This window comes from Chelonia mydas, chromosome 9 (assembly GCF_015237465.2).
Source record: "Chelonia mydas isolate rCheMyd1 chromosome 9, rCheMyd1.pri.v2, whole genome shotgun sequence".
NCBI classification, from domain to species: domain Eukaryota; kingdom Metazoa; phylum Chordata; order Testudines; family Cheloniidae; genus Chelonia; species Chelonia mydas.
In genome coordinates this window covers 73,022,280-73,038,513 of record NC_057855.1, presented here as the reverse complement: position 1 = coordinate 73,038,513, position 16,234 = coordinate 73,022,280, and the positions used below count along the sequence as shown (strand labels likewise).

General features: G+C 43.8%; 1 protein-coding gene across 1 annotated transcript in view; it reads left to right on the top strand.

Annotated features, from left to right (window-relative positions):
• LOC114019421 (connector enhancer of kinase suppressor of ras 2) overlaps positions 1–16,234 on the top strand; it is a 456,264-nt gene that overhangs the window by 303,092 nt on the left and 136,938 nt on the right. The window contains exons 13-14 of the mRNA XM_043522361.1: positions 4,674–4,760; positions 8,651–8,904. Coding sequence (XP_043378296.1) covers positions 4,674–4,760; positions 8,651–8,904 — 341 coding nt within the window. The remainder of the gene's footprint in view (positions 1–4,673; positions 4,761–8,650; positions 8,905–16,234) is intronic.

Here is a 16,234-nt window from a genome sequence, read left to right as displayed (position 1 = left end):
TATTTGTTTACGCTGCAGGATTTTTCTATTCTAGTTCCTTTCATGCTTTCTTCCTCTCAGTTGAACAGAGCAGCAGAGAATGCTGACACCTGGGAATCAGTTGGGTTGCCTTAACAACAATTAGGTAGAAAACTCAGGGGATAATTGCCCTGATTTACTCTTGCAGGGTTGTGGTAGCCATGTTGATCTCAGGATATTAGCGAGACAAGGTGGGAGAGATATCTTTTATTGGACTAAGTTGTTAAGAAAGCAGAATCTGGGACCAGTCAGAACAGGAGATGGGCCAGAAAAAACAGTTCCTGAGTTTGAGTGTGGGTAATTTATACACTGGAAGCTTCAGGTGGCCTGAACCTGAATGCTGAGCTCCATGTGCTGGGGCTAAACCTGCAGTGTTTTGTGCACATTCTTTTCCATCTCACGGAAGGACAAATAAAACTTTTGTTTAACCCTCGAAAAAGAGAGGTACCTGTGAGTCTGTTTATGAAAGTTAGATCTACCACTGGAGCAGGGGTGGCAGGTTTGTATAATTTTTGGTGGTGCCCAGAACAGGTCCAACTCCATCCACCACCACCACACACACACACACCTTCCTAAGGCTCTGGAAAGGAGTTTGGGTAAAGGAGGGAGTTCAGGGTTCAGGCTCTGGGAGGGAGTTTGGGTGTGGGCTCTGGGATGGAGTTTGGGTGCTGGGTACAGGCTCTGGGCTGGGGCAGTGGGGCTGTGTGTGGGGGGTGGGCTCTGGGAGGGAGTTTGGGTGCAGGAGGGGGTTTGAGGTGCAAGCTCTGGGAGAGAGTTTGGGTGTGGGAGGGGTGCAGGCTCTGGGAGGGGGGTTGGGTGCTGGGTGCAGGCTCTGGACTGGGGCAGAGGGTTCAGGTGTGGGGTGTGGGACTGGGCCGGGGATGAAGAGTTTAGGGTGCAGCAGGCAGGCTGCCCCAGGCCTGGGGCAGGGGGTCAGACAGGAGGACTTCCCTCAGCCCACTCCCCGCCGGCAGCAGCGAGCCGAGGGGGGGGGCCTCTCTGGCCCCCCCAGCATGACACTCACCCAAGCCCCCCCCGGCTGCTGCTCAGGAGGTCCAGCCAGGATAAGTCGCCCCCCAGAGTTGACTCAGAGTTGCCTGCTGAGGTGGGTGAGGGCTGCCATGCACCTCCTCCCTCCACAGGTACAGCAGCCATCTCAGCCTGCCCCCAGTGCTGCTCCCTAAGTTGTAGCTGGCAGCAGCAGCAGCAGCTGTCGAGGGAGCACAGTGCAGAGCTGCAGGGGCAGCCGCCTGCTGCCCAGGGCAGGCAGGGATGGTTGGGGGAAGCACGCAGGGGTGGAAGGCGGGGCTGGGGGAAAGACCTGGCCCTGAACATTGGTAAAACCAAACCCCCCGGGCCCTGAATTTTCTGGAGCCCGGGCACCACGGGCCCATATAATTCACCGCCCCTGCACTGGAGGATTACCTCTGACATATGGTACTAGGTAAGAAATAATAACTATAAAGCATTATCACACAAATTTGACACTGCATTCATAGTTATTATGAATCAGTTTCTAGTCCATTTTACTTTCAGGATCTTATACACTTAGCATAGTGCTGCCATGTTTGAGTTGCAAACCCTGGAAGAGAATGATTATTTGTTTTTTTTAAAATGTTTGCAGTTTGAATGATTTCTTTTAACTTCACAGAAGGATTTTTATTGATCTCGAGTTTTGTAAAAGTTTATTGCTACAAAATCTAAAACTTGCTGTCAAGTCTGGCCTACCTGTATCCTTTTAATTAATTTTGATGGACAATCTTCTTAATCTTGTTCAGTTCTTCTAAGGTGCAGTGCCCAATCCAGTCTTTACAAATGTTGAAAGGCATTACACATAAAACTGAAACCAAAGGTATTTAAGAAAATATAACAGGAAAAATCCAAGTCAGAGAAAATCCAAATAAGAAATACTAAAAATGCCTTTTATTATAATTATATTTTTAAAAAGATGGTTAAGGAAAAGTGCCATTAGAACAATGGAACAAGGTAAATAATATCTTATTATTTATAGGACAGGATTATTATGAAAGAAATCTTCCTATAAAAATAAATTATGTTGTAATATTATAAATTAATGACAGCTTAGTTAATATAGACCATTCAGTGAAGATGTTTCACATATCCATAAATAACAAAGTCCGTTCATCCATCAGTACAGTAGCTATGCACCATAAGTGTTTTTTTTCAGTAATGAACAGTAGAATTGAGGAAATGAGCTACTGGAAACAAGAAAAGAAACTTTTATGTACAGTGTTTTCAGATATGTGATTATTTTAAGAACAAGATAGTTGGGCAATGTTTAATGTTTCAGAAAATAACTTGATTCTGAAACAAGCAGACCACAGAACTAGACTCAGCTTGGCTTTTGGAATGTTTTTTTTCATTCCATGATGTTAGGGGGCTTATTCCTTCACCCACTTACTTCCCTGGTCCTTCTCGCATGAACGGAGAGCAACAATAACCGAAGTCCAAAGGTGCAAACAATTCAACGTTTATTGGGGTGAACTTCCAGCAAGCACGATTCCAGTTTCCTTCCTTAGTGTCCGCCTTCCCAGCTCTGACACCACAGAGCCTTACTTGTGTCCCTGTTCCCATTCCCCCCCTTAGCAAAACATGATTCCAATTTCCCCATGCCCATTCCCTGTTCCCATCCCCCCCTTAGCAAAACATGATTCCAATTCGCCACTCCCGTTCCCTGTTCCCATTTCCCCCCTTACTTCCTGATTGACTGCAGACCATATAGTAAAACTTGAGTTCTGCTTAGCTATACCTTAACCTATCATTTTACTGAAATTTAACTAACCAATCCTAACATATTGTAACATGATTATTTAACCAATTATATCCCACTACCTTAATTAGTTTACACCCAGCAAAATTAATTATACAGCAGACAGAAACAATCACAGAACCAGACAGAGACCATGCAAATAAACAATAGCAAAGTCGGAACTATAATGACAAAGCAATACAGAAGTGAGGATTTCACAACTACATCTATAAAGACATAAGGGTTTCCCAGCTGTGTCTATTGATAAGTGAGTTCTTGCCAGACACGATGCTATCAAACTAAGTTTCCTTTTACATCTTCTAGGCACTTCCCTTTCTCTGGAGGTGATAGGCATTATCAGGACAGGATTGTATTCCTAACAGCCCAATAGCACCTTCTTTCAATGTGACTAGTTTGGAATGTGAGGATGTGACCGGTCGCTTCCCAGCTTACGGCTGCCTCTGCTGCTTAGCCAAAGATCTTAGCCTAAGAACAGGGCCTCAGACTGTCAGTGAGAAAAGGCCTTTACACCGGCAGAGAGTGATTTTGATTCTTTCTTTTATACTTCTAGAACTAGCTAAGTGATAAGAATACACCTAAATTCTTAGAGTATAGGCCTTTACAGACAGGCGTGAATATGTATATCCTAACACATGAGGAGTTGACTCATGATCTAGAGCAGGGGTGGTCAACCTGAGCCTGAGAAGGAGCCAGAATTTACCAATGTACGTTGCCAAAGAGCCACAGTAATACATCAGCAGCCCCCCATCATCTCCCCCATCCCCCGCCAGCTCCCAGAGCCTCCCACCCGCCAGCAGCCCCACTGATCAGCACCTCCCTCTCCCTTCCCGCACCTCCTGATCGGCAGTTTCGTGGCATGCAGGAGGCTCTGGGGGAAGGGGGAGGAGCGAGGGCATAGCAGGCTCAGGGGTGGGGGTGGGAAGGGGTGGAGTGCGGGCAGGGCCTGTGGCAGAGCCAGGGTTTGAGCAGTGAGCACCCCCTGTGGCACATTGGAAAGTTGGCACCTGTAGCTCCAGCCCCAGAGTTGGTGCCTATACAAGGAGCTGCATATTAACTTCTGAAGAGCTGCATGTGGCTCTGGAGCCACAGATTGGCCACCCCTGATCTAGAGGGTGGTTCTGTGTGTTCAATGATGATAATCAAGGTCAAAAAAGATTATCCCCCCGTAGTCAATATTCCTAATTTAATGGCCTTGCTACCATAACTACTACTGGTTCCATAGTATAGAATAAGGCCTACTGGTTCATTCAGCATGGTTGTAGTGCAGATATTACAGTAAAGGTCAGACTAGTGGAAACCATCATTTCTGAATCTCTGTTTTTAACAAGGTGTCCTTTGTTTTCCTCAAGGTGTTTGCAGTTAGTCCACTTTCTATGTAGGTAAAAGATGCCCGCATCAGCCAGCATGTACCTTTCAGAGTCAGATATGTGTTACAAGATTGATGTTACTGTTTTTAGATTGAGAGCTCTGAATTATTGTGGGTGAATCAGTGACCTTTCTAATTTTATCAAAGCATGTTAGCCACTTCAGAAAGCTTTTTTTCCTTCATTCAAAATCATCTGCTTGCTGAGCTGGGAACTCTCTTGCAGGAGATAGCTATACAGCAAAACTCTAATCTCAATTACAATAAGGAATAACTGCACTGAAATCAGTGGAGTTTACATTTAAACCATCATAACAAAAAGCAGAATCTGACCCATGATATTTAAAAGCTTCGGGGAGCTGTAACCTTAATAAATGGATGCTAATAAAACTGGAGGGTGATTTTTTTAACCAGTTTACAGGCATTAATTATTCTATCATACAACAACTTTTTATTAATGAGTTGCAAAAATTAAAATGGTTCCTCTTTGATTGTTTCCAGGTGACTTGAGGCCTGTTTCTATGCCTACAGAGTTCAGCTGGATCGGAGAGTCAAAAGAACCAAACATGTACAAGAGAGGCAGTCGAGGTGAGTACCTTTTCCACTGCTGTGATCCAAGATTTTTCTCTCTGTTCTTTAAAAAAGATGAAAATGTGCATCACAGACACCTGCTATAGTTCTCATGAGTGCCTTGGAGAGTATGGAAGGGTCTACTAACTGTCCTGTTACTTCTGCTTTCCTGAAAATTAAAATAGAATTCTGTCAGTTAAGGCGTTCTATTCTCTTTAATGGTAATAAAAAATAAAATACCTTTCCAAATGCCTGAGTGACTATATGGCTCAGATAATTGCGAATGATATATAAAACTTTAAAATATATTCATTCAGTATGATTCCTTACCCACATTATACATACAAACTGATGTACTTAGAGTCCACTTTGATGACCTAGTCATGAAACTGCAACATCAAGGCTCAGTCTGGTAGTCCCTGAGTGTTCAAGCTGCCACTGATTTCAGTGAGTGTTTTGGAGAAAAAAGGATTCAGGGTTGGGCCTTCGGGAAGAAGGTTGGTGGTAGAAATAGTACCAATAGATAAAAGAATGTATTTGTCACATTTCAGCTTTGATTGGTGGTGGATGAAGCTTGCCGACTGTTCCTCATCTCTCTTAGCTGTTAGTGGTAGGGTGACCAGATATCCCATTTTTAACAGGACAGTCAAATTTTTAAGCCCTCCTGCAGGTGTCCCAAAGTTTCTTAAAAGTGGACAAATTGTCCTATATTTTCTGCTTCCCCGCCATGAGGATCCGTGCTCACCAGCTGCTCACCCACCAGTAGTGAGTGAGGCGGTCCAGTGACTGATGATGCGGGTGGGTGTGCAAGGCTGGTGGTGGAGTGAAGCTGCAGCATGCGGGACTGGGCCCCTCCACCTGCCAGTCTCTCAGCGCAGCCCCTGCTGCATGCGGGCTCTCAGTAGGATTGCCAACTTTCTAATCACACAAAACTGAACACCTTTGCCCTGCTCCCTGCCCTGCCCCTTTCTGAGGCCCCACCCCTGCTCACTCCATCCCCCCTCCATTGCTCGCTCTCCCCCACCCTCACTCACTTTCACCAGGCTGGGGCAGAGGGTTGGGGTGTGGGAGGGGGTGCAGGCTCCAGGGTAGGGCCAGAAATGAAGAGTTTGGAACGCAGGAGGGGGCTCAGGGCAGGGACAGGAGGTTGGGATGAGGGAGGGGGTGAGGGCTATGGGAGGGAGTTTGGGTGCAGGAGTGGGCTCAGGCCTGGGACAGAGGTTGGGGTGTGGGAAGAGGATGTGGGGTGTAGGCTCTGGGAGGGAGTTTGGGTGTGGGAGGGGGCTCAGGGCTGGGGCAAGGGGTTGGGGTGCGGGAGAGGGTGTAGGATGCTGGCTCCGGCCAGTTAGTGCTTACCTCAGGCAGCTCTCAGAAGTGGCGGCATGTTCAGCTCCTAGGTGAAGGGGCCAGGGGGCTCTGCACACTTCCTGGACCCACAGGCGCAACCCCCGCAGCTCCCCTTGGCCATGGTTCCTGGCCAATGGGAGCTGAGGAGCCAGCACTCAGGGCGGGGACAGCACACGGAGTCCCCGTGGCTGCCCCCTGGCCAGAGGGACGTGTTGCCGCTTCTGGGAGCCACATAAGGATGGGAGCCTGCTTTTGCCCCACTGCGCTGCCGACTGGACTTTTAGCAGCCTAGTCAGTGGTGCTGACTTTAGCCACTAGGGTCCCTTTTCGACCATGCATTCCGGTTGAAAACCGGACACCTGGTAACCCTAGCTCTCAACCAGCAGGACCCTGTCCCCTTTCCAAATGGCTCTGGCTGCACACTGCAAGCTGGGGCATCTGATGAGTGCCAGGCAGTGGTTGGTTAGGTGTCATCTCTGCTGCCCACCCATCAGCCCCTTATGTGCTCCCCCTCTTGCTGTTCTCTCCCTGCTTTGCCCCTTCACCCCCTCCTCAGCCCCGCTGTTCCTCCATATCCCCCCAGCGGGGCGCGTCCTGCTCCCAGCGCTGAGCAGAGAACCAGCCCTGGGTTCGAGCGCTCAGCTCAGCTGGCTGGCCGGCTCCTTCCTTCCCCCACTGCCTCTGGCTGGGATGGCACCCTGGGAAAGCCCAAGACCCTCGGGCCCGGTTTGCTGGCCAGGAGGAGCTGAGCCCTGCATGTGCCAAAGCCCTGCGCTAAGCTCTGGAGTGGGGGTGGAAGCAATTTCCAGCCTGGTCCCACCCCGAACCTGTGGGGTCCACAGCAGCCCCCTGGGCAGGGGATTAGCACCCTCTTTGCCCGTCCCCATCCCCACCGCCCTAGGTCCTGTCCCCAGGGAGCGCAGGGCTGCTCCATCCTCTAGGCACCTTCCCCTGCTGAGCCACCTCTCTGGCCAGGCTCTGTGGCTGCTGAAACCTCTGCAGTCAGGTTCTCTGGGCCCTAAGTGTTAACCCCTTCTTGCCCATGCTGTAGCTGGGAAACAGGAGGCGGCTGGGTTATGTTGGTGGCCAGCAGCAGCCTGGCGGTGTTAGTTGCCTTTCGACACTGTGCGGGCAGACAGGGACAAGCAATGGGAGGGGAACTATGATGGAAGTCTGTGGAAGCCTATAGAATGATTATTTCCTCCATGCACAGTTATCTTAAGCTCAGTTACTGTTCTGATTTACTTGTTAACTTTTATTAATTACTGTTGATCCAAGTACAGGAAGCCATACTTTTCCAAAACACTAGAGCTGGGCAGGCATTTCAAAGGTGAATCTGCATCATGAAACACAATGAAAACAAAAATATTTAAAATTTCCTGAAAAACAAAATTAAAAAAATTCATTTGGGGTTGATCGAAACATTTTATTTTGATAAAAATGAAACATTTCATACTGATTTTGACTTTTTTCATTTTATATTATAAATTTAAAAATATTGAAATTAAAAGTCATTTCCAAATGGAAAATAGAAATATTCCATTCTGAAGAGGTTGAAATGGAATATTTTGATCTTATCACAATCCCATTTGTCTGTTGTTCTTTATCAAAATTGACAATTTTTTCCAAAACATGTCATTTTTGACCTATTTGCATTTTCCAGCAGAAAAACATTCCATCAGAAAACTTCTGACCAGCTCTACCAAATACCCTTCTCAAAATCTTGTCGTCAAATGTCTTCATGACCAACATTCTAGAATCCGCTAGGCAGGATTTTGAATCTGTCAGCTATACAAACCTAAAAAAGAACCATCAGAGAACCTCATTGCTAGGTGATGGCACATTTGCTTTCATTAGAGTATCTGTGGGCATATATTATGCTGTACTCTAAAATGTACTGAAAGAGTTAACTAAATTGCATAGCCAAAAAAATTGAAAAAGATGGGGCTCCAGAATCGTGCAGCCAAGAGCTGATAAGGGATTACAGTTTGAGAAAAACTATCGGAGTAGGAGTCTCAGTGGTTCACAGCTTTAATGCACAAAGTCCAGCGTATTTGTTAACTCAAAAAAAAGTCAAGATTTTTTGAGGCTTTGTGCTGTAAATGAAACCGCAGAATCAATTACTGTTGTCTCCATCTGTTTCCAGGGGGAAAGAAACAAGGTAATGTTCACTTGTAGTTACCATGCCATTATAGAACAATGGCTTTATGTGGCCCCCTGTATGCTAGTGAACTCTGACTTAGTAAGGACTGCTTTTCTCAAGAGCAGCAAGCATTTTGGATCAAAGCGCTATGAAAGATTGAGATAATAGCTGTGTTCCATTTACCATGTCTTAGTAAAACACTCTCTAGACAACACCCACGTGAATAAAAGACTGCGGGTTGTAGTCTCCATTTGAAATGTCATATTGCAACACCCATTATTACCCTGTTTAAGGTGCAGCTTTATTTTTGCACAGACGTGTGCTTGAGTGGGTAAGTATAAAAGTGTAGCCTGGTTATATTTTGTGTGTTTGTTTTTTTGTCTTATTCATATTTCTTTTCTTCTTCCTTCAACAACTGATTCGGAGAATTCACTCCTGCGATACCTGAGTGATGACAAGATCTTGGTGATCCAAGAAGAGCCTATGACACAGAAAGACAACAAGAGAGACACAGGCCGCAGGTCAAGGAAAAAGGGCAAAAACACAAGTAGCCCGAACTATCCAATTAGCCCATCTATGTTGACATCTACTGTTAGCGTTAGGCTGGAACCTGGGCAGCAAGATGTCTTGAATTTCTCACTAGCTGAAAGCAACACTGTTCCACTGTATCACGTAAGTTCATAAAAATTTGAAGTTTTAATTCTTTTTTCTTATAGCCATTGGAACTAGGATTGGCATAGCAGAAATATGACCTTATATCTTACAGTATCATGTTGCATGGCAGGGTCCTACAGTTCATTTTTCACATCCATACCATAAGATACAGAGCTCATCTGAAAACCATCTGGATATTATGAAAAAGTTCAGTACATACACAGAACACTTGTCCACTATGGGTAGGTCTACTCAAGCACACAGCATGTAGACTGCAGACAGTGCTCACCCAGCTAGCATGGGTATAAATAGCAGTGTAGAAAGTGAGCCCCAGCTTAGGTGAGTATAGTAGAGATAGGCCAGTACCCTGCATGGATCTCTGCATCCTCAGTAGTGCCTCCCATATCAACTCTACTGTTTTTAGCAGTGTGGTGTCCTGGTGCAAGAGCCTTTCCATGCCACAGTGAAAGACTCTGGCAAAGGGAGGCAATGAACGAAGGCTTTGACAACAGTTCCCTGAATCAAAGGTCACATTCTCCTGTATCTTGATTACGGTTAGTGAGTTGTAAGTTTTAACATGTAAGATGGAGAAGGTAAAGCACAGAGGAGAGTCCAGGGTTTCCTTCAACCAGCTAACGTGAAAAGATATTAATTGCCTTGTCTTCACTAAGATTTTAGCACATTAGTTGACTTCTATCAGTTAACACATATTAAAAACACACCTTTATTCCTTGTGAAGATGAGGCCAGTGTGACTCACTTGGTGGGATCTCTTCATTTCCAAGTGGATTGGCTAAATCCCAGACTCTGCTCCCAGAACAACTGATGCCGAACCAGGAGATCCTCAGTTTGGCCTGTAATCATTAGGTGAATCCAATAATGACTTTTTGCAATATCAGAGAGTGTAAGCCTCACCATGTTCTGAGTTTCTGCAGTCGATACAAGGAGCTCATTGCTTGGACCATGGAAGCATTCTCAACCATGGGAGGTTGAGGGGCATGTCCCCTCACATACACGTTACCTATCTTTTGAGGAAGGAAAAATTGGTCCTAGGATCCCTGATACTAATTGCCTACTCAGGTCATGATTACTTACTGCTGTTAACCTTGTTGGCTGGGTCCCTTTGGACCTGCTCCAAATTGCAGCTCTGCTCTCCTGAGACCCAGTGGTTCAGTCATTCAAGCAGGCTCTTTCTAAAATCTTGGGGTGTAATCGTAGTCCTGTTAAGTTTAACGGAGAAATTTAGATGTATTTAAATGGTGTCCGGATTTCACCCTGGAGTTTAAGTACAAGAAACATATGAATTGTCATGCTGGATCAGACTTGGAGTCCATCTAGTCCAATATCCTGTTAACAACAGTGGCCCGTACCAGGGGCTTCAGAGGAACATATAAGAACTTCAGAGTATGCCCCATAATAGATCTCATGCTTATTTTTTGTAGTCAAAGATTGGCTTACTCCCTATAACATGGGGTTTAATACGCTTTCCACAACATTTTTGTTGCCATTAATTATGGTATATCTGAATATTCTTGATATGTATATGAATGCCCAATCTCTTTTCAAATCTTGTTAAGTTTCTGGATTTAATGATTTCGTGTGGCAATCAGTTCCATGGTCCAATTACACATTGTTTGAAAAAGTATTTCCTTTTATCTGTTTTGAATTTCTCACCTTTTTATGTTATTGACTGTCCCCTTGTTCTTATATTATGGTGCAGGAAGAACAGGGTACTGCTGTTTATAGCCCATTTCAGACGGGTTTCCAGCTTAGCAAAAAAGGCATTTTGGTTCTTAACTGAATTTCTGCAGAATCGGACCAACAATCTGGAAGCCTCAGCCATGTAGATATTGCTCCAATTGTGGTTGTTTTTTTTCCGGAGTTATTTGCTTACTTAATATAGATGCAGAGAAAGTTATCAACTTGTTCTTTAGTCAGGCTGTTCTACATTGGAGGAGGCTAGAACTGAAAAGCCTAACAACCATTTGGATGGGGCTCCCTATTAGGAGATAAGGAGGGAGAAGCCCATTTCAGACTAGTTAGCCCACTATGCAGAAATTCAGTATTCAAGGTAAAACCAAAATCTCCTTTGTTGTACATGTGTCTGAGAGAGAAATTAGTACATATCCAGAGTGGACAACTCTCATCACTGATTTAACCTCACTGACATCAGTGAGGGTATACCAGGGACAAATCTAGCCCTGTGTTAAGTAATGTTGAAAGTGAAGTTACTGTGGCATTATAACTTTTTTTTTTTTTTTGGTAAAACTATTCTCCCAAAACACTATTTTAGTTAATATATTTTTATTTTTATTTAATCTTAACTCCATTACATCTACCTACTTTATCAATTTCCCAATATATTACTCTGAAGTGCTCCAGCAGAGTATTCGGTATTAGTGGACCGTTTTTGTCAGCACAAATAAATACTCTTGCTCACTCAAACTGGGCAAAATGGTTACCTCTGAGACATAATTAAGTTGTTGTGCATTGGATTTAGCTTTGTTACACTTCATTAGTCTTGGTAAACAAAAGACATTTAATTAAGACTATAGTGTCTACATGCACGAATATGCAACTCAAAACGATATTTTTGTTTTCCACTGGAACATGTAATTGTAATCTTAAAATATGTTCTAAGTTGTTAAAAAATATTTAGAACCAGAGTACAAATAGCTTTGTTTATATTTTGTTTTGGGGTGGGTTTTTTGGTTGGGGGAGGGAGGAGGAGAGTGGTTACCACTTCTGCTCAAATGCAAAATTGACCAGGATATTTTTGAGTAATAAAAAATGCTGCTTTTGATGTTTGCAAACAGCTATTTCTACCTGGAAGAAAATGACATCAAGGCCTGACCATGTGTGCTTGGGCCCAAAGAAAATAATATGAAAGATTTTCTAGAAGGCTTTGTATTGTGAGGTTCGACCATTCACTGGGATCCCACCATATTCATTGTATATGTTTCCGTCTACCTCATGGCTTAATGGAAGACTTTGACTGGCCACTATAGAATCATAAAAATGTAGGGCTGGAAGGAACCTCAAGATGTCGTCTAGTCCATCTCCCCATGATGAGGCAGGATTAAGTATACCTAGACCAGTGGTTCTCAACCTACTTATCATTGTGGGCCACATATGCGGCCCACAGTGTGTTGCCTGGGCCACAGGTTGAGAACCATTGCGCCCCTCTATGCCCAGTGCCTGCCCCAACCCAGAGACCCCTCAACAGAGTGGGGCCAGGAGCGGACTCCACTGCAGAGCTGGGCAGCAGAGCAGCCCCAGGCCCCACCATGCGGCAAGGCAGAGCAGCCCCAGCAGCCCTGGGCCCCACAACACCAGGCAGCCCTGGCGGCCTGGACCCCAGTCATGTGGGCCCTGTGGCCTTTAGCACACAGCTGAGAACCACTGACCTAGACCGTCCCTGACAGGTGTTTGTCCAACATATTCTTTAAAACCTCAACTGACAGGGATTCCACAGCCTTTCTTGGTAACTTATTTCTGTACTTTTCTATCCTTAAGGTTAGAAAGTTTTCCTAATATTGAATCTAAATTTCCCTTGCTGCAGATTAAGCTGATTACTTTCCCCAGTGGACATGAAGAACAACAGATCCAGGATCAGATTCGCACTCAGGAATTGGATCCAGTAATGTTACCCAAAGTTCAACAAACTTCCCTGAGGCAGGGTTTTCTTCCCTAGATGGACACTCCAGGACCTTCTATGCAACAGGCACATGATATGATGCTGGACTGGAGCAACTGGCAGAACTGGCACATGCCACTATGGATGCCTTGGCCATACTGACCAATTCCCACTTATCCTTGCCCTATAAGAAAGTCTGACTGTTTGGTTCCTGATAAAGGGCAGCCTAAATCTGTGAATCTGAGGTGATTGGGTCCTATACAATCAGAACCAATAGATACAGAACATTCTTGTAACTTAGTACAAGATACACTTTTGGAAGAAGAGGGAGATACATCCCCTCCAGTTGAATTTCAAAAACAAGAAATTGAATTAGATAGTGGTTCATCTCTGGTCAAGAATGTAGGAGTGTGTTCTCCTTCAGAAAATGCTATTCAGTTCCTTGAACTAGTAGACAGAATAGCGTCAATTTTACAATAACCATCCTGGTTTTCAAAATATTAGGTTCTACAAGAAATAAAATATCTTTGCCAATATTAGAAGGGCTTTGACAACCAGCAAAAGCAGTCTGGTCCAATCCATCTTTGTGTCAGCCAATTTCAAAAAAGGCTGACAAACTATACCAGATTCCATAAACAGGGTTTTCTTGTTTTCATGTTCACCTCCCTCTGATTCACTTGTTGTGGTAGCAGTGGTACAAAGATCTCTTATATTGAAGGGGCAATAAAAATTCTTCAGGTATATTCTCATTACCCAGCATCAGACCAAGGTTTGACATACCAGTCGAGAGCTTTGAAGCAGTCTTAGAAAATGCTATCCATATCTTTAAAGACCATTTGTCTCATATTTACAATGTATGGAAAACAGTTACCTTAGATAGATGCATTTTAGACACAAAGAAGGAAGGTTATACCATTCAGTTTGAATCCCTTCCTCCATACAATCCCCTTCCCCTCTCCTTCATTCTGCAAGAAGATACCCAGAGTAAAATAAAAGCTCTATTACAAGCAGGAGCAACAGAGGAATTCCCAGTAAGTTCCCAAAGCAGGGAATTTTAATACTCATTATTTTCTGATCCCATTGGACGGAGGACTCAAACCACTTCTGGGTCTCAGAAGACTGAATAGATACATCAGAACGTTTCAGTTCAGAATGCTAACCTTTGTAATCAATTATCCCCCTTCCTTTCTACTCTAGTTTGGCTTGCTGCTCTCGATCTCAAGGATGTGTACTTCCTTATTTCTACAAGACCTTCTCATCACAAATATCTTTGTTTTACACTTGGTCAATATCATTTCCAATACAGAGTGTTGCCATTTGACCTCTCCCCTGCACCCAGAGTCTTTACCAATGCCTGTCTCTTGTAGCAGCATATCTGAGGAGACAAGGAATTTTTATTTTCCCATACTTAGATGACTTCTAAAGACTGGCTCCTAAAGACTTCCTCTGAAGAGGAATTGAAAAGTGTCACTCAAATTACTGATTTTCTGTTTGAGAAACTGTCTTCTAATAGATTAAAAGAAGTCTCTCCTATCTCCTTCTCAAAAAATCTCCTTCATTTGGGCAATTCTCAGTTCAAAAAAAGGAAAGATTTCCTCCCAGAGGAAAGGTTCATGAAGCTACACAACAGTATTCAGAAACTTCATGAACCCTCTCAACAACTTATTCGACTAGGTCTCATGGCCTCAGCAATGTATATGATAATCTATGTCAGGCTCAAAATGAGGCCGCTTCAACATTGGGTTTCAAGAAATCTCAAAGCCAGCCTGGGCAGTGTGTTAAAGATACTCACTGTTCTGAGAAAAATATGAATATCTCTAAGGTGATGGCTGAAACCAGCGAATGTTATCAAAGGAGCTTTATTCAACCCTGTTTATCTCCTACGGTGTCAAACTCTTCCAGAATGGCTAGGGAGCACATCTAAAAACAGTTTTTTCATTTGGGGTATTTGGAGGCACCAAGAATCCCTTTTTCATATAAATGTGTTAGAACTGAAAGCTATTAATCTTCCTATCCTTCCTTCCACAATTACAGAATTCAAGTAGCAATAGACAATATGTCTGTAATGTACTACATAAACAAACAATGTTGCCTCGACTCTGCAAGGAGGTAATAAAACTTTGGAACTGGTGTATCTTGTATAACATTTATTTGATTGTTGAGAGTGTGGATCAGATGAGCAGGGATGCTCGCAGATACACAAATGGTTTCCAAAACATTTGGTGATTCAGCACTTTTTTTTAGCTTTAGGTCTTTCTGGCCATAGACCTGCTTTGCTATCAGGTTCAATATCAAGTGCCCTCAAGTTTGTTCAAGATGTGTTCCTCCTCAGTTGGAGAGAGGCCTAATGCATGCCTTTCCTCCATTCCCACTACTATTAAAGGTAGTTAAGAAAACAAAACAGGACTCGGCCAAGAGGATCTTACTTGATTCTGCGTGGCCAAAACAGCATTGGTACCCAGAACCCCAGTCATTTCATCTAATGGTCTGGGCGACAGAAATATGACAGGTTTAGAAAATTCTTGTTCTGTTGAGGTGCAACGTGTTTTAATTCTAGGAAGTAGACCGCTAGAAAATGTTATAGCTTGAAGTGGAAAAAAATGTTATATGGGTGTCTAATAAGGGTTGTCCCAGTCTTGGCTGCTATTCATTACACTTTAAAATATTTATTGCACTTAAAAACTATGGGTTTGTCTGTCTTTCCACGTAAGGTCCATTTAGCAGTGATAGCAGCTTTTCATATTTGTATTGACAGTAAATTTGTTTTCTCACACTCCTTAGTCAAAAGATTTTTTAAAAGTTTATTGAATTTGTACCCGCCACGATGAAACCCAGCTCCTTTAAATTTGTCTCCTCCCTTTGAACCTCTCTGAGTGTTCCTGGTTTCATCTTTCTATAAAGATAGCATACATAATAGCAGTCACATCTGCTAGAAGGATTAGTGAACTACATGCTCTCATGGCCACTCCCCCCTCTCCATACTGTTTTTGTAAGGACAAAGGTCTTTGGGCCTCACTCGATTCCTTTCTACAGTAATTTTGGACTTTCATGTAAATCAGTGTATTAATTTACAAGTATTTTTACCCAAACCATGCACATAAGGGTGAATGCAGGTTACCCAGCTGTATCCATAATGGGCCAAAGCAGAATCCCAGAAACAATTCCATACTTTTTGGAGTTTGAAATTCAGATTTGGTGGCTCAGGAACTTGCCTTGTCATAACCAGTGCTGTAGTGGTCCTCCTGCCTTACCATAGTGATGGTATTTTGATCTATTCTCCTTTTCGCAGTCTTTGACAATCTTTAGGTTACATAGCTCCTGTTGCTCTCTTCCTGCCCAACCCCTGAAATGGAGCTGGTTGGTACTGTAACCAGTATTGTGTTGGTACATTAGCAATTCCCTTTCCCAGCAGCACAGTCCCATGAATGGCAGTGTGGTAGGGAATTACATGAGTTTTACCTGATTATGAGGGGAAATAATTAATTGGCAATGACTTGTTTGAAAAGTTTGCAAGCCGTACAAACCCTGTAAAGCAACCAGGGCTGAGTCAGTAAGGACCCTTGAAATATGCTGTGTTCTTGAGTCATTTATTCTAAACACAAATACCAGAGTGTTCCCAATAAGAGAGCTATCTTATATAATGTCTTGGATTAGCAGGTGTGTTTGTACTGCTGCAATCTGCTCCATGGGAACAGAACTGTGTATCTATGTG